Raw genomic sequence first — 26,341 nt, 5'->3', positions numbered from 1 at the left:
AAAAAAACAACCATTAAGCTGCCCTAATCATAGCGTGTCTATTTTGCGTGTCAAGTATTCCTTTTTTCATACATATGCCCATAAGCACATGCCTAGGCTATCTATACACATTTGAACTTATCTGAATGTACGTCCATTCTGTTGTTAAAGCTTAAGTTATTGACACATCAGTGTCTTCCTGGACTAATACCAATGCCATGCTACAGTAGATAGACATAATACTGATGCACTTTGACAGTACAATGGACTGTAAGACCGCATCAGTATTATGTGTTATCTATTGTTAGTACATAATACATAATACCAATGCATTTCTTTTTTTTTTTTAATCTTTTTTTTTATGTGGCTTTCGCCTTTATTTTATATTTTTTATGGAGGGACAGACAGTAGGCTGACAGGAAATGGGGAGAGAGATGGGGGGGGGGGGTGACATGCAGTAAAGGCCGTCGAGTTCGGGAGTCGAACCCGCGGCCACACTGCCAGACTGGATTACCAGCCAAGGTGCCTGGACCGCTAACATAAAGCCATACAATATGGCATGGTTATCGCAAAAAGGAATATTCTGACCCATTGGAAAGGAGTGGAAGTACCCACTTTTAATGTATGGCTAGCAGAATTGATCAACCTGCTACAAATGGAAAAGATAAGATATGACGTTTCTCTTAAAACGAAAGTATTTGACAGAATGTGGCAACCTTTTTTTTCTCACCTATCATTAACAGGCTGAGGTATGTATGCACATAAATGTTTTATTTCATTTTTTATTTTCTAAAAAACTCTTAACTGTGATCTATTGTATACTGTAGTATTATTTTCACTTGTGTATGTTTCGTTTCTGTGCTAAATGTATTATTTTTCCTTTTATTTCCCTTTTTCTTTCCTTTGAATGGGGGGGGGTGGGAAGGGTTTATGTGTGTGTGTGTGTGTGTGTGTGTGTGTGTGATGTGATTGTTTGTACAGGTCATTGTTATTTATTGGTCAAAGTTCATCCCATGCCAAAGTGACCGCCAGTAGTCTGACATCACCCAGGCTGATGCGTGCACACGCCGATCTGCCCCAGCAGTACGACCTCCACTCTCTCACGGAGGAGACTGCCGACGAGCGGCGCCGTCGTCTGGCCAGAACTAGAGTTCAAACTAGAGTTCTCAACAGGCCCGAAAATTAAGGCCCCGGCCCTATACCTGGGCCCTCATCAAACCCTGTACATTCAATACACTGCCCCCGCTGCCACCCTTAGATCTCCATCTACTGTATGGAGCTGACCTGTTCTGACATCCCATATCTTGATCTGGCCTCATCACACCCTGTACACAAGATACGCTCCATATATGGCCGGTGCATGACCATGACCTCGCCCTTTAGGGTCGCTTTAAGGTCGCTTCTCGCCCTCGGGCGTCTTACTGGTTGCTAAAGCTACAATGACAATAGCAGAATTCATAATGTATGATAATGTCAGAATAATTCATGATTCTGCCTAGTACCTACCCCAAGTGTCTTTGTTGATTAATGTCGGCCCATGACATGTCGAGATGCATCAAACAAATGATAGTCTAGTTATTTCAAAAAAGCATAATCCCGCTAGATGGATCTGTATGGATTGATATTTAAAAAAGAGGTTTCTTGGGACATTTGTGGTCGTGGTGACTACATCTGTCATTAAATAAATATATTTTTTCAGCCATTTTCTTAGTTTTAAGGGTAACTGTTAACACTTCTGGGTAACACTTCAGTGATGCTTGCGGAACTCGACTTTGTCTCGTTCCTTACCGCATCACTGTCGTGGCAATAATCACGTTAACCCACACCCTCTCGTGTAATATTGCTTAACTATATGGGGCCACTTGGGGCCGTAACAGTTTTGTACAGATGTTGCGTAATGCCAGTTTGTCCTGGTACGATTTCACCCAGCCAGTGTACAATGGCCACGTATAGTACAGTAGGATTAACACCCACACCTGCATGGACAGTTCACCGCCGGATGCCATTCAGAACAGCAGTACAGTATTTAATTATGATCATACTGAGATGTTTTAATTTGTCTTTTCTTAGACTCCTGGGCTGAGGGCAAGGGCTGGACGCCTGCAGTGGTATGCCGAGAAATGCATCGTCAACCTCCAGGTAACGCCTATGCACACATCATCATGCATCGTTAAAATTTCAGTTAAATCACCACTCTGAGGAAGGATGTAAAGATGTAAAATGCAACCATAAGAAATGAACTCTACTGTAACCCATATTTCTTTGCGTCCAGATGGAGCCCTTGGAGCAGATGGTGGAGGTGACGGCCAAGCTGTTTGAGTGTGACCGCGATGAGATGTACAGCTACATCCTCCGTCTATGCAGTAAGGACCAAGCTTCCCTTCTTCTTCCCGTCTTTGTCTATTTGTCCCATCAGTCTGTAAGGATGGGACGATAATCCTTATTATCGTTTATCGTGATTAAAAAAAACTGTAGCTTGTTATGTTTGGCGAAACAGAATAGGGATGCTGGGGGTTCCAGTGGTTAACAAAAGTGCCATTTTAAGTTTTAAGCATATTTAGATTATCGCGTTAATATCGTTAATCGCAATTATCGTTTCCATAATAATAATAATAATAATTTATTATAATTTGTTGTTGTTGTAATTTACGAGCTGCGTTCGCTTTGTGCGTCTTACTTGTTTCTGTACTTAATTATAAGTAACAATGCATCCCATGTGACATCATAATTGTGTGTGTGTGTGTGTGTGTGTGTGTGTGTGTGTGTGTGTGTGTGTGTGGTATGTAAGTGAGAGTGAATGAAGTCAGCCAGTGCAGGAGGAAGCATGGTGTGATTGCAGTAGAGAGGGTTACCCCAATGATTGAAGTGTTAAAGCTGATTGTCAGCCCATTTTTACCTTCTCCCATACACACACACACACACTAGTTACCGTGTTTCCTAAATTACAGCGTAGCCAAGGGTCTCGCACAGTTGAGCAGATTAGAGTGCTGATTGCTGTCTCTCAGCAGGAAGCACATGTTGGAAATTACAGTGTGCGTGTGTGTGTGTGGGGGGGGGGGGGTGCGCACTGGCCCACATATGCAATTGACGGAGACTGTTCAACCACAAGTATATACACTGGTTAGTTGTACGGAGCTCAAAAGCCACTCATAAGGTAGCTTGGTTTGTAACTGATGCACTACACACACCTCAGTGTAACTGATGCACTGCACACACCTTAGTGTAACTGATGCACTGCACACACCTCAGTGTAACTGAAGCACTGCACACACCTCAGTGTAACTGAAGCACTACACACACCTCAGTGTAACTGAAGCACTGCACACACCTCAGTGTAACTGAAGCACTACACACACCTCAGTGTAACTGAAGCACTGCACAGTGCACACGCCACACACCTCACTACACACACCTCAGTGTAACTGAAGCACTGCACAGTGCACACGCCACACACCTCACTACACACACCTCAGTGTAACTGAAGCACTGCACACACCTCAGTGTAACTGAAGCACTACACACACCTCAGTGTAACTGAAGCACTGCACACACCTCAGTGTAACTGAAGCACTACACACACCTCAGTGTAACTGAAGCACTGCACACACCTCTGTGTAACTGATGCACTGCACACACCCCAGTGTAACTGATGCACTGCACACACCCCAGTGTAACTGATGCACTGCACACACCTCAGTGCACATCAGCCGCCATCCCACACATGAAGGGGTCTTGGTTATCCTTATACTGGTTATTATTATATTATGCAAAGATGCAATATGTGCACGAGATGTGAAAAAACATGACGACCCCGTCGCCTCACGGTGGTTTTGATTGGTTGACTTCAGCAGTTACAAGTGATGCCTCACTGATGCTCCTGTTTTGTTTTTTTCTCCTGTCAATGTCAGAGGAGACAAACGACTTCAAAAAGGCAGAGGCGACGTGGACTAAGATGCAGGAAGAGAATGTGATTCCCAGGGAGAGGACCTTGCTCCTACTGGCCGACATCCTGAAGAGCAACGGTCAGGAGGTGCCCTTCGAGGTGCCTGAGGTAAAGAAAAATGAAGTAGGGGCACTCTTATCGTCATTCATCATCACATTCCGGCCAATCACAATTGGAGTCTTCACTTTAATGTTGTTCCGGCCAATCGCAATTGGCATCTTCTGTTTTCTGCACCCACTTTTTATCCTCAATATATATACTTTTCTCAGCCAATCAAATCGCTATGGGGTGATCAGCCAATCAAATCATCGCTAAAGTTCACACGCACACTCAAGGGGCTAGCGAGCGCCCCTCAAAAATAAGGAAATAATTTTAAAACATGTACATAGCCTGGTAGAGAACAGTGGTCACTATACTGTGTCTATTTTGCGTCCGAGCATAGACATGGTAACGCCCCGCCTGCCTCTGATTGGCCTACCGACACTGCCCGTCTCGACTGTCCTCCGAGATGTGAGGTTACTCCGTTGTGGGAAATAATACAAGAGAATGACAGCTTGGAGAATGCAGCCTTGTAACTAACTTGTACGTTCTATTTTTGTAGAAAAGGCAAACTAATATTGTTTATGCCGTTTGCTTTGATTGAATAATTGATTGAACACACGTGTGTGTTCAATCAACTATGATTTGATTTGGGTGTGTTCTAAATAAAGTGTTAGTGTTGATTATCATGTATTTATATACCGGTAATTACAGTCAACTACTATTATACTATAAAAGATAAAGATCAAGGGAAAATAGAAATTTTTACAGTACAATAATGTTTCAAGTTTACACATACAAATAAATGACACATTAATCAACCGTAAACACTTCATTTAGAACAACACCCAAATCACATCATATTACGGCGTGCATGTTCAATCAATTATTCCATCAAAGCCAACGTCATAAACAATATTAGTTTGCCTCTTCTACAAAAATAAAACGTACAGTTCTCTTGTATCATACCGTTCTTGTATTATTTATTTTCCACCATGGAGTAACCTCGCATCAGACTATCCAGCGTAGCTACGTCCACCTCAGTGGACAGACAAGACGGGCAGTGTCGGTAGGCCAATCAGAGGCAGGCGGGGCGTTACTATGCCTATGCTCGGACGCAAAATAGCGATACACGTGGTCAGAGGCTACCCTTTTAGAGGTAAAAAAAAACAGTAATATCTCTACAGGACAGCCATGAACAAATTCAAAGATCTCATCCTATGATCACCACATTTCGGCCAGTTGGTGTGCTGATCTGACGCATCTGTTCTTTTACATGTGGGGTCAACTGGATTGCAGCTCTGATGTGTAGTCACTAGTCAGTCAGACGGGGCAGGCTGCTCAGAGGAATTAGGCAGGGATCTCTATAATGCCAGACTAATTTGTCCAGTAGTTAACCCATTTTGGGGCGGGAACCCATTTTGGTGTTTTAAACATTAACTAATTGGCTAAAACACAATTTAGCTATTGAAAAATAGCAGATCTACAAGCTCATAGGTCTTGTAGGTCTGCTATTTTTTGAAAAATCGTGAAAATGTGCCTCAAATCTTATATATATTCTTTTCAGAGTTTCAGTTTTTAACTCAAGTCTTTGCTTCTGGGTGGGTCCCTGGAACAACATATTTTCAGATGGGGGTCGGCCGGCCAATTACAGATGCATTTTTGGGGGTCCTTGACACGAAATATTGAGCACCACAGATACAGAAACATTAAAAAAGATAATACTAATAATTTCGATGTCAGGCCTAAATGGATTAAATGCCAACCATATGGCTGCCTCTGGCATCCCTATTCTGGAGCAACCTTTTGAAAATTCAAATCTAAAGCCTCACAATGTGTGCTAACGCAATGCGTAGAGATTTGTTTTGAGGGCAATAGTAGTAGTGGACCCAGCAGAGAGCCCTGGGGGACCTCCAAGTTAATATGTGGTTTAAGTGCTTAAGCCTAATTTATACTCCATGTATTTATCCATCTAAAAAGCACACAAATTGTCTATAGTTGCAGCCCTAGTTGGTGTGTGTGCATGTCTGTGTGTGTGTGTTGGCGTGTGTGTACGCAGACGCTGGCGTGTGAGTGTTCTCATAGCCTGAAGCATGATGGGAAAGGAAGTGAAGACTGTTGCCTGGGGGCAATGAACTCGCTGACTCCTGGGGCCATGGTGTTGTCACCCCCATTACGACGAGCACGCGCGCACACACACACACACACACACACACACACACGCACACACTCTCTTTCCTCTTCCCCTGGGGTGCCAGTCCTAATTTCCCCCCAGCCAGTACAGCTTAACCCCCCTCCCATTGTAGCTACATGGGTGACCGAGCATCAGGGAGCCATGCCCGCTCCAGCATTATTGTACTGTCACACACACACACACACACACACACACACACACACACGCGCACACAGAGAGAGAGAACCACCAATAAACACAGATACAACAATGTTGTGCGTGTGTGTTCAACAGGCGTGGTATGAAGACGTCTCCACCAAGGAGGAGGTCCAGGTGCTGACTGAAGCCCCCAGCAGTAGGATGGCTGTGGCTGACCCCGCCCCCAGCAGTAGGATGGCTGTGGCTGACCCCGCCCCCAGCAGTAGGATGGCTGTGGCTGACCCCGCCCCCAGCAGTAGGATGGCTGTGGCTGACCCCGCCCCCGCCGACCCCAACCGCGACAGAGCAGGGACAAACCACTCAACACGCATGCTGACGCTGTGTAAGAAGAACAAGGCCAAAGGTGAGTGGCCATTAACCCACTAACCAGTGGTATACGGAAAAAAAGAAAGATATGGGGGGCCTAGTAAAAAAGGCTGGCAAGGGGTTAAAACAAAAAATCACACTCATCATTCATCACATTCTGTGCTCAAACAGACCGATAGACGGACACATACACACAAACTGTGCATAGGAGGTAGAGTTTCGGGCCCGAAATTTGAAGCCCGGCCCGGCCCTAACTGGGTCAGCCTGAAGCTCGGCCCAACCCTAAAAAGTACCATAATGTTAGGCCCGAAGCCCGATAAAGCCCGACAAAGACAAAAAAGAACGCCACTTTAATGCATGGCCAACTGTTTTCGTCATGTTGCAGTCTATCGTGTGATAATCCGATAATCCAATCCGATTTATTAAAACATTTAGCATTATGAACTGAAGCTCATTTGGTGCGCCGCAAACCAGAGGCCAGCCAGCGGTATAAACGTTAATCAACCACCCCACCGTTCACTTCTCTCTGCCTGCATGCGCGCAGTCAGTAATCCATTCCAAGCCCCCCGCCTCCACTCCTCCGTCTTCCTCCTGTCACAAGTGAATCGCCATAGCGCAGCCCTCTTCATAATAAATACATACTTGTAGGCTATATAGCCTACACATTACACAAATAACAGAATTGCTATTTTTATTATAACATTCTTGAAAAAAGAAGAAAATCACAGAGCCCGAGGCTCGGCCCGGCCGGGTCGGGTTCGGGCAGAAAATGAGAACTCTAATAGATGGGGCTAGCAGAAACTTGAATTGTCACTAGCTGTTGGTCCTAATTTAATTTCACCATTATTGCTCTTTTTGAGTGTCTTTCCTATCAAAATGTTGTCATAAAAAATAAAAATCTTAAATTTTGACTTAATTACCGGTACTTAACTCTTTCCACAGAGGCCTATGACTTGCTGAAAGACGCTGAGCAAAAAGGGGTGACTGTGAGTCCTGCCGCGTACGACATCCTGATCCGCTCGCTGCTGGCTGAGGGAAGCCTGGAGGAGGCCATGCAGGTGAAAGACAGGTGAGTGACTCGGCAGCACCATGTGCTCTTAACCCTGTTGGTATGATATGAGACATGTGAGTGACTCGGCAGCACTCCTTGCTCCTAACCCTGTTGGTATGATATGAGACATGTGAGTGACTCGGCAGCACCATGTGCTCTTAACCCTGTTGGTATGATATGAGACATGTGAGTGACTCGGCAGCACCATGTGCTCTTAACCCTGTTGGTATGATATGAGACATGTGAGTGACTCGGCAGCACCATGTGCTCTTAACCCTGTTGGTATGATATGAGACATGTGAGTGACTCGGCAGCACCATGTGCTCTTAACCCTGTTGGTATGATGTGAGACATGTGAGTGACTCGGCAGCACCATGTGCTCTTAACCCTGTTGGTATGATATGAGACATGTGAGTGACTCGGCAGCACCATGTGCTCTTAACCCTGTTGGTATGATGTGAGACATGTGAGTGACTCAGCAGCACCATGTGCTCTTAACCCTGTTGGTATGATATGAGACATGTGAGTGACTCGGCAGCACCATGTGCTCTTAACCCTGTTGGTATGATATGAGACATGTGAGTGACTCGGCAGCACCATGTGCTCTTAACCCTGTTGGTATAGAGCACCGAAGTCTGACGTCACTTTCAGTAGAGGGCGTCAGTCCCCAGGTTCATGTATTTGTTTAGTTGCATTGAAATCCCCATTGAGGCGATTTTAGATCGCCTCATATAACAACTGTGTTTGAAAAATAAACATGTCACCCCGGCCGCTTCACTCATATGGATATGAAGAATCAACTGACTGAGAGAAAACGCTAATGTTACTGAGATGAATTAGTTAGATTTTCGCTAGATGCAGACTGTATCATATATGAGTGACTGACTGTTGCAAACGATACAGAGACACCTCCCTGACAATAACGCCGAGACAGCTTGTTTATTTTTGGACCACAACGCTTATAGTAGACGGTATTAAGATCACCCCATGTTATTCTCCATAGAGAAATCACTTCCGCGAACCAGGGGAATCGAAGGGATGAGCGAGTTACGTCAGGACTTCGGTGCTCTATGATATGAGACATGTGAGTGACTCGGCAGCACCTTGTGCTCTGTGCGCTTAACCAGGGCAGGAATTTCACGGCGGCCATGGACGTCGTGGCCCCTCTCTTTGGCCGTGTGCCCCCTTGAAAAAGTACACACCGCGCGCCTCCTCCTCCACGCCACACACTCCACGCACTGACAGAGTAAACAGAGAGCATTTAGCCCACACGCTGCCTACTACTACTAGTGTAGCTACTAGCTATCCGGTCAAACTGCAACTATCACCCAAAACAAAATAATGTTTTCTACCGTTGCGACAGTGTGGCGGTCCTACGTCACATGCATTAACGTTGGTCGGACATGGTCCAGGCCCAGGAACTAATTGTTTTCATAATCCTCATGGGGGCCCGTGCCTGGTTTAGCCAGGGGAGGGCGGTGTTGGACAGTGTCTTGACTGTCTTCAGTGCGGTTGGGTGCAATTCCCCGAAAATCCTCATGGGGGCCCCGGCCCTCCGGACCCCACAGACTCTACGTCACTGGGTCCAGCTGATTTATTTTCGTCTAACGCGAAACAGCGTGGCTGTCCATAGTCCATACAAGGAGGAGGAGAGATGTTCTACCGCCAACAAACATGAATGCATTATGGATAGCGACAGAAAAATACCATGGATATAATTAAACAATTGTTCCCCTGTGCACAGCACACACTCCAGGTAAGAACAAAAAACTGATCTGAAGCTGCACTTTCACTTTGAGTTGACTTATCTCCAGAGTCCTCAGTCCTGCAGCCCCACAATGGAGAAATTATCTCATATGTCACTAACCTCTCTACAATGCCATGTTATTCAATATAGTTTAGCACAAAATATAGGCTTTTCTAAACCAAGCCCTTATTCAAAAGTTACTGTTATTGCATTTTCTGTGAATTTACTCACAGTTTAACCCAGTGATCCTCTGCCATTTACATTTCAAGGACCCCCACATTAAATGTATATTATTAGCTGTGATTATTTATTTAAGAAGCACTGTTCAGAACCAATGTTCGCCTTGAAAAAAAAAAAACTTAACCTTTAAGCTAAAATAATTATGACCGGGGACTTAAAATCATTGTTTAATTGATCACCTTCATGCCCTGGCACTGGGCCTTGTGCCCTCAAAAAGTTAACCACACTAAAGGCCAAGTGGCCTTGCCCCTAAAAGGATGAAATTCCAGGCCTGCTCTTAACCCCTGTTGGTATGATACCAACATTGCACATTCCAAATCCTCAGTGTTACTCTAACTCTTGAGAGTGAACACATTTCACCAAATCGGTTGCATCTACATCACATCTAGAGTTCAAGACGTTTTTTTTTTTTTATATATATTTTTTATCCCACGATTTTGTAACCCATTTTTCATCCCTGTGTCAATCATCTAATGTGATCCTGGGCTCTACACACCCTCCACCAACCTAGTCCCCATATATGTTTGCATGAGTTTGCATGTTCTCCCCGTGTCCCCTAGGGTAGGTACCCTCACAAAAAACATGCAGTAATCCTGGTCTCTAAACTGCCTCCCCCTGGCCAGCCGGGGCGCCTGATGGAGGGAAAGGAACTCTCCCCTGTCAGGTGTAAAGGAGCAACTTGGACACTCGGGCATGAAGGAAGCATGAGTTCAAGTCCGTTGCTCTCCCCTTGTCCCCCATATTGACGGGTTTTTTTTTATTCTTCATGCTAAATCAATTATAATGGTGCCAAACCCTGAATAAAATGATGTGCCCAACATTTGTCATATGAAATAAAGTAGATGTCAAAACGATCTATTGAAAAATTCAAAACTTATTTATTTATTTTTTAATATATTTTTTAAGCTTATTTCAGTTTTCTGGAATGCTGCATCAAGAGCAAAAACACAAACGTGGGCAAACAATTTACAGAACACAATTTTAAATGTCTAGGCATCCCGTGCAAGCTTTTCTTCAGTGACGGTGCTTTCTAAACATAACGGCATAGAGTCATACTAGACTTTCGTATCTACTTTCCCCTCTTGTTTCCTGTGATGGCTCACTTCAGGCTAAGACTAGCAGCTCCTCAACGAGGATTACACACTGATTGTGTGTTGACCCAAACGGCCCAGACCGCCTCCTGGACGTGAACAGCAGTCCTCACTAAGCCCCTACACACACACAGATTAATTTGGGTTTTCCGAGAAGCTGATGACTTTGCGGCAAAATGTCAGTCTTCCTCTGATTAGTAATGTATCGTGTGTGTGTTACTGTGTTGTGTTTCCACCGCGGGACATATCAGGGCTTTAGCCGATGGACAAATGGACAGACAGACAGAGGAATTAGAGATCTGAGCTTAGTGAGAAACCCCTGATCTTTTTTAAGTAATCCCCTTTCTCTATGTTTCTGTATGTCTCTTTCTTTTTTCAATTATCTCCTTTGCCTCCACTTTCTACTCATCCTTGCCTCTTCTTTCCATCTCTCCCTTGGCAGTTTTTTCCCCGTACAATTTACAAATCTTTCGTATTGTTTTTACCTCCATGTTCCACTGAACCTGCCCCCCAGGGTGGATGCGATGGGGGAGTGAAGACGCATGAGGTTAATGAAGAATTAAACATTAATTGTGTTTATTTTCGGGTAATCTGTACAGAATTGATCAGCGGGTGATGCCAAGATTAACCCATTTTGGGCGGGAACCTCTTTTATGTTATAATTTAGCTATTGAAAAATAGCAGATCTACAAGCTCATAGCGCGCCACCGAGTGGAACGCTACGAGCTTGTAGGTCTGCGATTTTTGAAAAATCGTGAAAATATTTATTTCAGAAAACTGGATGATTTAGAAGATTTTTTCTTTTCTTTTGAGGTCAGGCCTAATTGGGTTAAGAGATTTGCAGAGATCGATGATGCTGATAGAGCGTAGGGAGGGTGATTGAGTTGAGTCCATCGATGGTACACTTCTAGGGCCAAAGTTCTACAGAGGGAGTCCATCGATGGTACACTTCTAGGGCCAAAGTTCTACAGAGGGAGACCATCGATGGTACACTTCTAGGGCCAAAGTTCTACAGAGGGAGTCCATCGATGGTACACTTCTAGGGCCAAAGTTCTACAGAGGGAGACCATCGATGGTACACTTCTAGGGCCAAAGTTCTACAGAGGGAGACCATCGATGGTACACTTCTAGGGCCAAAGTTCTACAGAGGGAGACCATCGATGGTACACTTCTAGGGCCAAAGTTCTACAGAGGGAGACCATCGATGGTACACTTCTAGGGCCAAAGTTCTACAGAGGGAGACCATCGATGGTACACTTCTAGGGCCAAAGTTCTACAGAGGGAGTCCATCGATGGTACACTTCTAGGGCCAAAGTTCTACAGAGGGAGACCATCGATGGTACACTTCTAGGGCCAAAGTTCTACAGAGGGAGACCATCGATGGTACACTTCTAGGGCCAAAGTTCTACAGAGGGAGACCATCGATGGTACACTTCTAGGGCCAAAGTTCTACAGAGGGAGACCATCGATGGTACACTTCTAGGGCCAAAGTTCTACAGAGGGAGACCATCGATGGTACACTTCTAGGGCCAAAGTTCTACAGAGGGAGACCATCGATGGTACACTTCTAGGGCCAAAGTTCTACAGAGGGAGACCATCGATGGTACACTTCTATGGCCAAAGATCTACAGAGGGAGACCATCGATGGTACACTTCTAGGGCCAAAGTTCTACAGAGGGAGACCATCGATGGTACACTTCTAGGGCCCAAGTTCTACAGAGGGGCCAACAAGAAAAAGAATAGCCAAACCGAAAGAAAAAAAAGGAAAAGAAAAATGGCAACGAGTGTGGAGACTTCCAAGAACAGATTTTTCTCCGAAACTTAAAAACTTAAAACCCTCACTGCACTAAAGTTTCCACTGCAAATCGTTGGCCACAGAGAGAGAGAGACACTGCGGCGATAATAAGGATTGGCGACAGCCCCTGATGCTCAATTGAGCGGAAGGCTTAATCTGTGGTAGGGGCGGGACTGTATTGGAAAGGAAAGGGCGGAAAAAAATAGGATGGCGTGATTGAGGTTCTAGTGGAGAGGGAAGAGAATAATAGATAGAAGAAGTCATGAGGAGGATGCTCCTTTAGGCTTCAGCCACGTCTGTCCCTGATAAAACACACACACACACACACACACACACACACACACACACACAAACAGAGCCAGATCAACACAACACACACTTCTACAACAAGTCAAGCGCTCAATGTCAGGGGCTCAACCAGATCTGCTCCTTTTCGTCTGTCCCTTCGTCTGTTTGATCTTAGCGTGTGAGCTTAATCATCATTTTTGTCTTTGACAAGGCTTGCAGGCCGTAACAGGATTGTCCACCATGTGCAGTTTCAGTATATCCATTCACTTTATCTGGGATGGAACTTACGTCGATGAAATGATTCAGTGTCATTCAGAAGTTTGAACCAGTCCACTCTATTCAGTTATTTTTGGAGGTTTGAGACAATTGTACTTTTGATCTTTGTGGTGTGTGGACTGTTAAGGGTGACCTACTGTATCCAAACAACATGTCTGTCTGTCTGTCTCTCTCTCTCTCAGGGCTGTGTCTCGTGTCTCAGGTTTTCAGCTCAATGACATCTCCAACAGCTTGCTCATTCTCACACACTGCAAGAAAGGCCAGACGAAAGGTAATAAACTCACTAACATTCTCAATCTCTCTCTCACACACACACATTTGAAATGTTTATTTATGTCCACATAATGAGAAGTACAGGAATACCTTGTACAAAGCACATAAACACTGCCAGTGCAGTTTGACAATGGGAGAGCAGCCAGTTACAACATGCATGGACGGCAAAGCATCATTACATACAGTACAGCTGACATGTCGGACACAGGGCAGCAGACATAAATCATGGATAAAGGAAACAACGCCTCCTCCAAATTGAGCGGCTTCCTATAATGGCTGTAACTGAGTAATACCTTGCTAACTGCTTGGCTCTCCTTTTGGAAAGACCGGCCATTTGTAAGCCCCTCACAACTAACTTATGCACATGCCCTAGGCTGCCAAAGATAAAAACTAAAAGTTTACATCTGTAGCCTAGCTGTGAGATGGTACTTAAGACACGCAACGACACGCAAAATACAGCCCCAGGGGTGTTAGCTGAAATGTTAGAGAACACAGAATCATCATTACACAGGTTAAACATCCTCGGCTTCACAGTAGAATGCTTATAAAGCATGATGGAGGACCTGAAAATGGAAGAGATGTATTTCGATATCAAATCCACTATTCTGTCATGCCTACTTATGTAAAGCCCCCCCCCCACACACACACACACACACACACACACACACACACACACAAACACAGTTAATTGAACTAATCATGATTCAAATAAAAATTGATTTAGTTAGTTAGACTAGTTCGACTAACATAATTGATGTAGTCCATTTTGAAAAAACTTTAAACTACTAATTCATGAAAAACTGAGAACATTCTTTGGACATTTTTGTAAAGAGATATTTACTCGCAAACCCATATAACAACAACTGGTCCTCGACCTACAAATGGGTCCCACAAAACCCAGTGTTTGGGGAAACGGGTGGTCTTCTTAACCTTCTCCCTGTCCCATCCAGAGGGCATGGCGACACTCAAGTCCATGCTGCAGGCAGACCAGGTGCCCACGACGCTCTCCCTCACTCGACTGGTCCAGACCCTGGCCCAGGGTCCTGACGCCGACACGGCCGCCATCCAGGAGGTGGCCTCCCTGACCAAAGCCCTGGGCCCTGCCCTCACGGTGTCCAGCATGCTGTACCCCAACAACACGGCCCTCGCACACATCAGGAGGTAAGACCTCTTTGTGTGTGTCTCTACGCCCCGGGGCAGTTGGTGGCGGACACATAGCCGAGTAGTTATAGTGAGCCCGCCTGGGGGAGCCAGAGACCCTGGTTGTCCCAGGTACGATTCTATAGGCCAGGCCGGCAATGTGTCCCTGAGCAAGACCCTATAATTGCACCCGAGTGCCACACAATATCTGCTCACTGCTCCTAGTTGTTATAGCATGGTTAAATGTACAGGACAAATTCCACGTACTGTACTATATGTGTAAATATTATATTGTATAGCCATTCCTTATGTCTCAGTTTTTTTTTTTTTTTTTTTTAAGATATTTTTTTGCGGCTTACGCCTTTTATTGATTTTTTTGAAGGGACAGACAGTAGGCTGACAGGAAACGGGAGAGAGATGGGGGGATGACATGCAGTAAAGGCCGTGTCGGGTCCGGGAGTCGAACCCGCGGCACACTGCGACTGGATTACCAGTCCAGTGCCCAGACCGTTACGCTACGGCCTGGGCCTATGTCTCCGTTAGTATATCCGTTTGCAAGGTTGTGAGTACCAATAGGCAGATAGATTGGACAAAATCTGCATAGTAATGAAGCCTACATCGTTATAAGGCTATAGACTTTTTATTTAGTCACTTAAAAGTCAACTTGAAAGGCAGAGGGAAGGGGCCATCCACATATCACAGAGGACAAGTTCCTGCCCACCACCGTGGGGACTATAGGGTTTGAATCCTCTGCCGTGCTTCCAGCCTGGCGCTCCAATGAAATATGAAATAATTTGCAGTGATTTAGGAGCTCACTGAAGTATAAAAGACTGTACACAGTCCATATAGAACGTCATAGTCACAGCACTTAAGTCCCATCTTAAGCCCATCAGTCGGTATAACGCATTACCAGGCAACGTGCTTGTGAGCAAGCCCATCGTAACACACTACTGCATTACTAACACAAGCTTAATGGGATTATATTCATAAATTCTCTCCTTAATGTGTTGAAACAACAAAATAGCAAAATGCTCTCTTCTCTACCGCCAATCCTCGGCGTCGCCTTCATCTCGTCTCGAAAAGCGAGTGAACACATTTTTAAAGCGGCGCAGCGCATCAAACTTTCATCGCCCTACATTAGCACCGATCAGCACTACCGCGGCGCGCGCACACACACACACACACACACAGACTCAAAACGGACAGCAGAAAATAGAGACTGAGAAATGAAATAAGATAAAGGGTGGACGGCCTCACGCCCGATTGGCCACCGCTGGGTGGGGCGGGGGGGAAATGAGCGCTTGTCGTCTTGAACCCTGACCTCTGGGAGCGGTAGCCCTGAGCAGCTGTGACACACACGTGCGTCCCTGGCGCGCCTGAGTCGAGCTGACTGCTTAAGAGCCGGGGCGGTAAAAGACAAAACAAAGCAGGGCCACCGGAAAACTGAGCGCCACATTTAGAGCCTCCCTCCCACCCTCGCTGAATTATTCAGACGTCCCCAGTCGCAACAATCAGCTGGATACGTCCCCAACACAGACGCACATAGACACACACACACTTACACTATTCGTTAAATATTCATAATGGCTGGTGGCAGAGGAGGAGGAGGAGGAGGTGGGGGAGAAGAGGAAGAGGAGTGTTAAGTGTTATTAGCTAAGCCGGGTTGCCAGATAGATGTGTTTCAGGTTTGCAGAGATTTTCCGCCCAGGTCCTATTTGGTTGAGGCAGCAGCATCAGCAGAAAAGCACTGTGCGGAGTGTTGGCGTGTGTGTGTGTCTGTCTGTCTGTGTGTGTGTGTGTGTGTGTGTGTGTGTATGGGCGTGCACGTTAGACTGTTGCACGAGTGGAGAGGGGTTGTAAAGAAAACATTAAACCTAGAATGGCTATTTAGTGTAAGCTCAGCTAACCGACAGCTTAAGACAAGGTGCATTGTCCTGAAACCCGATTCATACCTGGTCGCAAGACCATAGATTGTCTGTAGAACGTTTCATGAACGATCCAGGCAGAAAATCAGGTATAAGCATTTGTCAAACTGCTCAAAATGGCGGAATATCTGAAGGCGGAGCTTACTGATCAAATTGCTATAGCGCCCCCCTTTGGCCTATTGCAGTAAGACTGGTTTCAGTGCTATTTGGCAAGACCCACTACCATACTGTAAAATGTCATAAGCATATGACGCTGCTACGTACGGTATGTATTAGGGGCAGAAGAAGAATTTTCACAAAACGGCTATTTTCATTGTCTTATAAAGAACTTCTTTTCACTTGAAAAAATTTACTACGATTTTTCTTGTCCAAAGTTCACGTGTAGAAGTTTTCGTGCATTTTGATCAAAGATTCTGTGAGGAGATACTGTCGATTTGAACAGTTTTTCATATAATTCAAAATGGAGGGTGATCTAAAGGTCAGGTTCGGGACTTCTTGGTCCCTTAATAATGAATAAGAAGTAAGTTGATACAAAACCCTTCGCTGGATGTGTCTGGATGTGCCGGGCTTTGGATTGGGTGTGATTTGTTCGATAAAGAACGACATTCAACCAGCCGTGAGTCAGACTCTATTGTGGTTAGCACAAGGTAGGCAGACGGGGGGGCGAAGGAACTAAGAAAGGTCAGAAGTGTAGAGAAAGGAAATCCAGAAAAGAAGGATCGGAGTATGTTTTCACTTACTGTGACAAAGTGCAGATTGACAGAGCAAAGGCAGAGTCACACCGCTACTCAAGAGTGAGACTGAAACTGAGCAAGCTATATGTAGAGGTGGGTACCTCCTCTAGTTAGCTTTTAAAAGGGAGGGCGGAGCTATGAGATCACTTGAGCTGTTTTGATGGCTCAGGTGATGGCAGTAGTCTGCTGGCTCTTTGTTCAGTGTCAGAAAGACAGTCTGAAAGTGTGTCACTGAAAGAAAGGAAAGGAAAGGTACTATGTTTACCCAGGGTAACTGGACTAAGCTCAAGAACTTGTTTACAGCCAGGCCCTGCTCATAGAACATTTCATGGTAGAGGTTCAATGCCTTGTCCAAGGCCACTTCAGCGGTGGTAATTTTAACGTGCCAGTCCGGGGATACGAACTAGCGACCTTCCGATATCAAGACCGCTCCGCAAACCGTTCGGCCACCGCTGCCGCTCTGCTTGTGGACAGTAAATTGGTCCCGGAGTATAAAAACAGACGGTAGACAATTAAGACAAACGGATAGTAAAATGTTAGTATGTTTTCACTTACCGTGCCAAAGAGCAGAGTCCCACCGCTAGTACTATTCAGAGGGCTGAGGGCTTCTCGCCCTCAGGGCGTCTCACTGGTATTGTACCGTATATGAAATATCTGACACGCCACTTTTCCTTTGGCATGACCTCTTGGTCATTTAGCAGCCCCCTTAATCCATTTTGGGGCGGGAACCCCTTTTGGTGTTTATAGCATTTCTGTTCTACTTTAGCTATTGAAATAATATTTCAGAGCGAACATTTTTTTAACTATAATATTGGCTTCTGGGGGGGGGGGGGGGGGTGCCTGGAACAACATATTTTGAGATGGGGGGTCTGTGGCCTAATAGAGATAATTCTGGGGGTCCTTGACATGAAAAGAAGCCTTTTTTTTATATCGACCTCAGTCCAAAATGGGTTAAGTTGGTGAGATATGTGTGTTTCTTTTGCCCTCTCCTCCAGGGGTGACGTGGACTCTGCCGTGGAGGTTCTGGAGGCGGTCTATACGGCTCCAGAGAGCTCGTTCCCCAGCATGTCCTTCGTCTTCAGAAAGGTCCTGGAGGAGAACCACGACAAGGCCTTGGACAAACGTAAGACCCACCAAACGGAATATGAAACCACAGACGATCCAGTTTTAACAGTTTATAGTCATAGACATATTATTCATTTTGTAAATTGGCCTTTTTTTTAACAATATATTTATTGCATTTAAAAAAAAATTAACAAACAGACAATACAACAAAACAATACATAATACATCAGACAATACAATTACTTAAAATGAAAAACAAACAAAAAACTAAACAAGAACATACAGTACATACATATATAAATACAGTATAATAAAATAAAGTCACTTAGAATGGTAACAACAACAGACCAAACAGCTGCAGAGAATACAATTAGACATTTTCTGTTTCCACCATTAAATAAGATAAATCATTAACCGTAATATATTGGATAAACCGTCCCCATATCTTATCGAACATCTTCTGTTTATTCTTTAAAGTGTAAGACAAGTGATTCTTTCCAGAGGAAGACACAATGATAGTTCCCTAAACCACTGAGCAATACTGGGTTTGCCTATCTTTTTCCATGATAAAGCTATAGCCCTTTTGGCTTTGAGTAAACATAAATCTAGAAATCTTTGTTCGCTACTCTGAATCTTATGGCCAGGTGGGTAAGACCTAATAGAAACAGTTTCGGGTCAAGCTCAATATCTATCGACAATATCTTCTGAATCTCCAGTAAATTGGCCTTTTTCTCCGGGGACTGTTTCCAAATGCAAATGTAAATCTGCGCTTTACAATGCTTTAAAACTCCACGATAAAGTAACCTATTCATACTCAACATTTTGAGTATTTCAAACAAGTTTCGAGTCTATGCGATGTGATTTTCATACCATACTGAAATGAGTGGAATGAAAAAACATGCTTGTGTGATCCTTTTAATTTGCATTAATCGTGTCCGTGTGTGTGTCTGTGTGTGTGTGTGTGTGTGCGTGTGCGTGTGCGTGTGTGTGTGTGTGTGTGTTGCAGTGAGCGCTATGGCGGAGCGCCTAGCCAATCACTTCGCCTGCTACAGGCCAAACACGGACCTCTTCCTGGAGCTATTAGAGATGAACAAAGTAGAGGACGCAAAGTTCCTGCTAGCTGTAAGTGTGTCCATACTATCCGTCTACAGTATTAGTGGGGTTCCGTCTCCATGTTAAATTTAGTTGTCATTTACAACTCATGTAAAAGTTTCACTTTCAGTACTAATTTGAAGGTGAGGGTCTATAGAACCATTTTGGTTCGAGTGGCAATCACCAAAATAAAATAATTGGCCTATAGGGGGCGTAGTCAGGTGCCAACCCCCATCAGCCCTACCAAAATATGTAAACTGTTGTACTTTTTGATTAAATTATCCAATCTGAACATATGAGATATGTATGGATTCACAATCAGGAGTAGCATTTGGTACTTAAACCTTATTACACATATAATATTTGTTTCCACCCAGTATTGGTGTAAATACACAAAAATAGCAGGAAAAACGAGCTAAAAACTAGTAGTGGGGTCCCTAGACAGACCGTCATTTACAACTCAACAAAAGTTTAACTTTCACTTCTAATTTGTAGATAATAACCTATAGAGCATTTTAGTTTGAGTGGCAAGTCTACAAATTAAAAAAATATATATTTTTGCCAAACTTCTAAAATGGCCAAAATCAGAATTATGTTTATTTGAAAGATGTCTTAATTTTCTTATATTGCTGTTTTTTCTTTGTTTTTCTTGCTATATCAAGTTAATCCTGTGTGAGGAATCAACTGGATTTCAAATATTAATGTTTTGAATAATCTGATATAGAAACAAAATAAAGACGGCTGCCAATGTACATTGAATTACTACATTACGCCTAACTTCTATCCTGTAACCTGTTGAACCTAGAATGGTGATGTTGGTGCCTATACCTATGTTATCATGAATGACTAATTTGTATAAAAACAAAATACATATAATAGGACAATATATAATATTTCACACAAATTAGACAATGCAGTACATATGTGGGGAACTAAAGTTAGATATTGGAATATAATACACCACTCCTGTGTTATATTTGTTTATTTTATTAGTTACTATGTACAGTACTGCCACTATAGGGGGCATAGTAGCAGGTGTGTCTTAATTGTTCAGACTTGGTAGCTTGTTAGTTATAAGACTGTGTACATACATCTACTGATGCCTAGTCTGGACACATCCTCAGTGATGTTCCTGGAATCTTAGGGCGTTTCGGGTCTTTCAACATCATACGCCCTCCTCCAGGTGACCCAGCCAGGGTTGATCAGACCTAGAGCTTGTGTCCAGACGGCTAGCTAGCTACCATGACTCCAAGGCTCCCCTCTTTTGAGCCACAGCCATCTTGAGGCTCTCTCTGCTGCATCGGTGGTACTGCGGATGGCTCTCCTCTTTCTCTCTCCCTCGATGCCTAAGCTAAGAAGGCTCTGGCCAAGGACCGGGCTGCAAAACCTCTGCATCCAACCTCCACAGGGAAACACCTTGCTCTCCAACCAGCCTGCTGGCAGTCGCTGAACAGACCTGCATACTTGGAGAGCTTCCTTTCAAAGTCTTCTTCCAGGCGATCTTCCCACGGGACTGTCGGCTCCATCAGCACTGCTTGCTTGGTAGACTCAGACACAAGGACAATGTCTGGTCACAGGGTGGTGACTACAATATGGCTGGGGAACTTCAGCTGATGTTCAAGATCCACCAACAACTGCCAGTCTCTTGCAGACATCAGGATGCCTGCAGATGTTGTTCTTCTGACCCCAGCTTGTCCCCAGCTCTGACAAAGGCAATGGTTTTCTTAGATGGTTGGACCTGCTTTGACCACTCCAGTCCTGTGCTGATGGCTTCAGCAATGGTCTTAAGGACTTGGTCATGCCTCCACCTGTACCGTCCATCTCCAAGTGCCCTTGTACAGCAACTGAGGATGTGTTCCAGGGTCCCTCGCTTGGAACACAGTGGGCATGCTGGTGTCTCTGCTATGCCCCATATGTGCAGGTTTGACGGGCTTGAAAGCACGTCATGCACTGCCATGATGAGAAATTTGATGCGGTGAGGCTCAGCTTTCCAAAGCTCTGCCCAGGTCACTTTCCTCTCAACCGCATTCTCCCATCTCGTCCAAGCTCCCTGTTGCTTCATTCCCACAGCCTTGCAGGTTCTGGTCTCATCCACTGCTGCTCTCACCTCATCCTGAACAAGGCGTCGCCTTTCCTTCCCCCTGGTGTTCATTTGGGCACTCGGAAAGGAACCTAGCCCTGCTCGGCCTCGTGTGACCACGCCCACCATGCACCTGTGGCGCAGCCTTGCCTCTACCTCTTGAACTGCTTCCTCTGCCCTCCATTTCCTGCCAGTCCTCACTTGGATCCCTGCTTTAGCCACCTTCGGATCACTTGAGTCCCTGTACTGAACCACTTCTCTGGCTCTAGTTACCTTGAATTCCTCCTCCAGGGATTTGAAAGGCAGTTGCATTTTGTTGGTGTTTCCGTAGAGTGCAATGCTGCTCAGGCTCCTTGGTAGTCCGAGCCATCTCCGGAGGTGGTTGCTGACCCTCCTCTCCGACATGTCGAACTGCACATCTGGTTCAGGGGGTTCTATGAGGTTGTTGGTCTATGTCTTCCTGCGAGGAGGCCAGTTTGCCACTGCGCTTCTGCCCCAGCAAATCCTTGGTGAACTTGAAGAGGTTAGCGATGAAAGCAGCACGTTTGCGTGCCCTCTCACGCCGCCGCCTCCGGAGGTGCTGTGGCATTGGCAAGAAGATCATGCCGGACTGGTGCACCTGTTAATCGTAATAAATGTCTCTTTTGTGGTGAAGAAACATATGCAGCAGACCATTCATTCCAGAAGGTAGAACTCACCCAAGAGATAAACGACAAGTCAGTTGTGCTGGGAGAAGACCGTATCGTGGCACTCCATGACTATCCATATTCATAAAAAACACTTTAGGATCCTTCATGACATGTTTAACTTTTTTGCTTACCTTCAAAATATCAATACCACAAGAGAGCAATCAGTGCAGCTCATGCTCTTCTGCAGTATGCTTAGTTTTATTACTAAAAAGCTACCAAGTCTGAACAATTAAGACACACCTGCTACTCTGCCCCCTATAGTGGCAGTACATAGTATAAGTAATAAAATAAAATAAACAAATATAACACAGGAGTGGTGTATTATATTCCAATATCTAACTTTAGTTCCCCACATATGTACTGCATTGTCTCATTTTTGTGAAATATTATATATTGTCCTATTATATGTATTTTGTTTTTATACAATTAGTCATTCATGATAACATAGGTATAGGCACCAACATCACCATTCTAGGTTCAACAGGATAGAAGTTAGGCGTAATGTAGGCAGCCATCTTTATTTTGTTTCTATATCAGATTATTCAAAACATTAATATTTGAAATCCAGTTGATTCCTCACACAGGATTAACTTGATATAGCAAGAAAAACAAAGAAAAAACAGCAATATAAGAAAATTAAGACATCTTTCAAATAAACATAATTCCGATTTTGGAAATTTGGCAAAAATATATATTTATTTAATTTGAAGACTTGCCACTCGAACTAAAATTGTTCTATAGGTCATTCTCTACAAATTAGAAGTGAAAGTTAAGCTTTTGTTGAGTTGTAAATGACGGTCTGTCTAGGGACCCCACTACTAGTTCTTAGCTCGTTTTTCCTGCTATTTTTGTGGATATACACCAATACTGGGTGGAAAGAAATATATGTGTAATAAGGTTTAAGTACCAAATGCTACTCCTGATTGTGAATCCATACATATATCATATGTTCAGATTGGATAATTTAATCAAAAGTTACAACAGTTTACATATTTTGGTAGGGCTGAGGTTGGCACCTGACTACGCCCCCTATAGGCCAATTATTTTATTTTGGTGATTGCCACTCGAACCAAAATGGTTCTATAGACCCTCACCTTCAAATTAGTACTGAAAGTGAAACTTTTACATGAGTTGTAAATGACAACTAAATTTAACATGGAGACGGAACCCCACTATATATGCCTTAAGTTTGTGTGTGTGTGTGTGTGTGTGTGTGTGTGTGTGGAGACATAACATTATATTCAGATGTCATACTGTTGTATTGATTGTTAAACTAAAACCAGCTCACGGTTGCAGAAACTGTAGGACTGACTGCAGGTCAGTGCTATTTACTCATTAACCCATTTAGGCCTGACGTCGACATTTAAAAGATGTCTTCTAAATTCTGACAGTTTTCTGAAATACCTCATGTTGCTGTATCAGTGGTGCTCCATACAGTAAATACCTCATGTTGCTGTATCAGTGTTGCTCAATATTTCATGTCAAGGACCCCAGAAATATGTTGTTCCAGGGACCTCCCCAGTAGCAAAAATGTGAGTGGAAAAACTTGCTCTGTATATATATATTCAAAGATTTCAGGCACATTTTCGGACGGAAATTTGACGGAGTGCTGTGTGAGATACCCAAAATATATTTAGTGGCCAGGTTTTGTCAACTCGGAGAAACACAGAGACCAACAAAGGTTTATCTTCATCGCCCAGAACGTGTCTGGCTTACTGACGCTTGAGTGTTAATTCATCCATTTATAACTCGGAGAGAGTGTACAAATGTAACAATTACATTTTGTACACGGTCAGGATTCAATTAAACTTCAGATGAAATGGCAAAGATATAAGCCTTCTGAAAAGCACAGGGAAAACAACTCATGCGTGCCACTTCTGTGTGTACAGTAACATCCATCTAGCGTTCCTCTAGCACATTTTGGGCGCGAACCCCTTTTGGTGTTAGCGTTATGCTATGCTTTAGCTATTGAAAGATAGCAGATCTACAAGCTCATAGCGCACGCTACGAGCTTGTAGGTCTGCTATTTTTGAAGAATCGTGAAAAGTGACATGAAAGTGTTTGCAGAACGACTGACATAGAAAAACATAGCTTTAAAAAAAAAAACTGTCAGGATTTAGAAGACATTTGTAGAATCGTTCCCAGGTCAAAATGGGCTAGTTGACTTATTTATCCAGATATGCATATCCCTCTCATTCATAGTAAAAGTGGAGAGGGGGATACTTTCCCTCCATCCCACCACACCACACCACACCACACCGGGGTAGGCTGTGTGAAATTGGCCTGCTGCCACTTTACTTAATGTGATCACGCTTCATCAAGTGCAGCTCCATGACTCTGCGTTCGGCTCTGGGGATGTGAATATGTACCAGCTTAGATGAGTCAGAGGCAGGAAAAGAGAACACTAGATGGATGGATGAGCGGAAGGCATCGGAGAGATGGGGGGGGGGGGGGAGAGAGAGAGAGAGAGAGAGAGAGAGAGAGAGGGAAACCAGGGCGAGGACCGACGGATGAGAGACATATGTATGGAGAGAGAGAGGGAAACCAGGGCGAGGACCGACGGATGAGAGACATATGGCTTGGCCTTCGGTCCACCGCAAACCGCCCACCAGGAATCTCCTGGTTTGATTGTCGCTCTCGCTCCGTCCTATCAATCATTTAGCTGTGTTTTCAGACTGGCATGCATGCTAATGAGCGTTGGATATATGTTACTTAGCTGCTGTCGCTGACCGCCGTTCATCACTATTTCAAAAGGGAACTAAATGGATCTGTGTTGTTGTCTCTTTATGAAGATGGGGAAAGAAAAGTATTGTCGGGGGGCACGGTGGCACAGTTGCTAGTGCTGTCGCCTCACAGCTAGAAGGTCCTGGGTTCGATTCCTGGGACGCTGTGGGCGCTGGCGGCGTGTTTCCTCCTCCGCGTGCGTCATCAGTGCCCATACCCGAAGGCGGGGTTTGCGAAAGGGCCTTTCTGTGTGGAGTTTGCATGTTCTCCCCGTGTCCCCTAGGGTAGGTACCCTCACAAAAAACATGCAGTAATCCTGGTCTCTAAACTGCCTCCCCCTGGCCAGCGCCTGATGGAGGGGAAAGGAACTGGTTCCTTCCATGCGCTACGTCCAACCAGGGAAACTCCCCCCTGTCAGGTGTAAAGGAGCAACTTGGACACTCAGGCATGAAAGAAGCATGAGTTCCAGTCCGTTGCTCTCCCCAGGTTGGCAGAGGGTGTGTAGAGCCCAGGATCACATTAGATAATTGACACGGGAATGAAAAAATGGGTTACAAAATCATGGGATAAAATTTAAAAATAAAAGTATTGTCAAATACTTACTTTTTTTTTAAATAAACAGCAAATTAAACCCTATGTAGCTGTACTTAGTCCCCTTCCTTTCCCCCCCCTACACCAAATCTCTATTCCGATCTACAAGATCGCAACAACGAACTTGCCGATCTGCATATTTTTGCCGAATGTTTGCCTATTATTATGACAGCTACGGTACGGTAGGGTTGATGTGTTTTACCTGGAGGTCACGTAGCGTAGACAGACATGGGGACTGCTCCCTCCCTGACCTCGTGAGTCATCATGGGTCTCAATCATTAAACAGGCATGTCTGACTAGCATGCATGCTAATGAACATGTATACATGACTTGGCCCTGGCTCTCATCTTCATCACTAATTAATTAAATGTCCACCATTAGTCTCGGTCTGTACTGCACGTCTGCTTCCTGTCACTTTTCACATCTCTAGATAAGATTATAAATGTTGGTCTTTGGAAGGGAAAACGTACGTGTACAAGTACAAGAAAATTAAACAAAACATTTTCTCAATGTGAAGATGAAATAATGGTTCCGACGTACTTCTGCCGTTATGTGACAAAGAACACGTACATTAAAGAAGTGAAGTGAAGATAGAATAGAAACGGTCCTCGAATGACTTTGACACACGTTTTTTTTGTTCAGGATCGATCTGTGGACTCAACCAGTACCGACCGGTAGATTCTGGTTTTTTAACTCGTCATGGTCCACCACCACCACCTCACTCCCCACCCCCCCACCCACCCCCTAAACCTCCAGGTCACCGCGGGGTGACAACCCGGCTCGTTCCTTCTGTCCCATTTATAAATTAAGACGGGGGCGGCCAAAAGGAACTCTGAAAAGCTTCTAACTAGCTATTTAGAGGATAATAATGACAGGCAAAC

General features: G+C 44.5%; 1 protein-coding gene across 1 annotated transcript in view; it reads left to right on the top strand.

The window, feature by feature from the left end:
* lrpprc (leucine-rich pentatricopeptide repeat containing) overlaps positions 1–26,341 on the top strand; it is a 79,571-nt gene that overhangs the window by 45,336 nt on the left and 7,894 nt on the right. The window contains exons 26-34 of the mRNA XM_083775146.1: positions 2,050–2,118; positions 2,252–2,342; positions 3,888–4,030; positions 6,429–6,696; positions 7,602–7,728; positions 13,330–13,418; positions 14,371–14,581; positions 18,215–18,342; positions 19,291–19,406. Of these exons, the coding sequence (XP_083631272.1) occupies positions 2,050–2,118; positions 2,252–2,342; positions 3,888–4,030; positions 6,429–6,696; positions 7,602–7,728; positions 13,330–13,418; positions 14,371–14,581; positions 18,215–18,342; positions 19,291–19,406 (1,242 nt within the window). The remainder of the gene's footprint in view (positions 1–2,049; positions 2,119–2,251; positions 2,343–3,887; positions 4,031–6,428; positions 6,697–7,601; positions 7,729–13,329; positions 13,419–14,370; positions 14,582–18,214; positions 18,343–19,290; positions 19,407–26,341) is intronic.

The sequence above is a fragment of the Protomyctophum parallelum genome, assembly GCF_964188405.1.
Source record: "Protomyctophum parallelum genome assembly, chromosome: 10".
In the NCBI taxonomy this organism is placed as follows: Eukaryota; Metazoa; Chordata; class Actinopteri; order Myctophiformes; family Myctophidae; genus Protomyctophum; species Protomyctophum parallelum.
The sequence above is the reverse complement of the archived record's forward strand: the minus strand, read 5'-3'. Positions and strand labels throughout refer to the sequence as shown.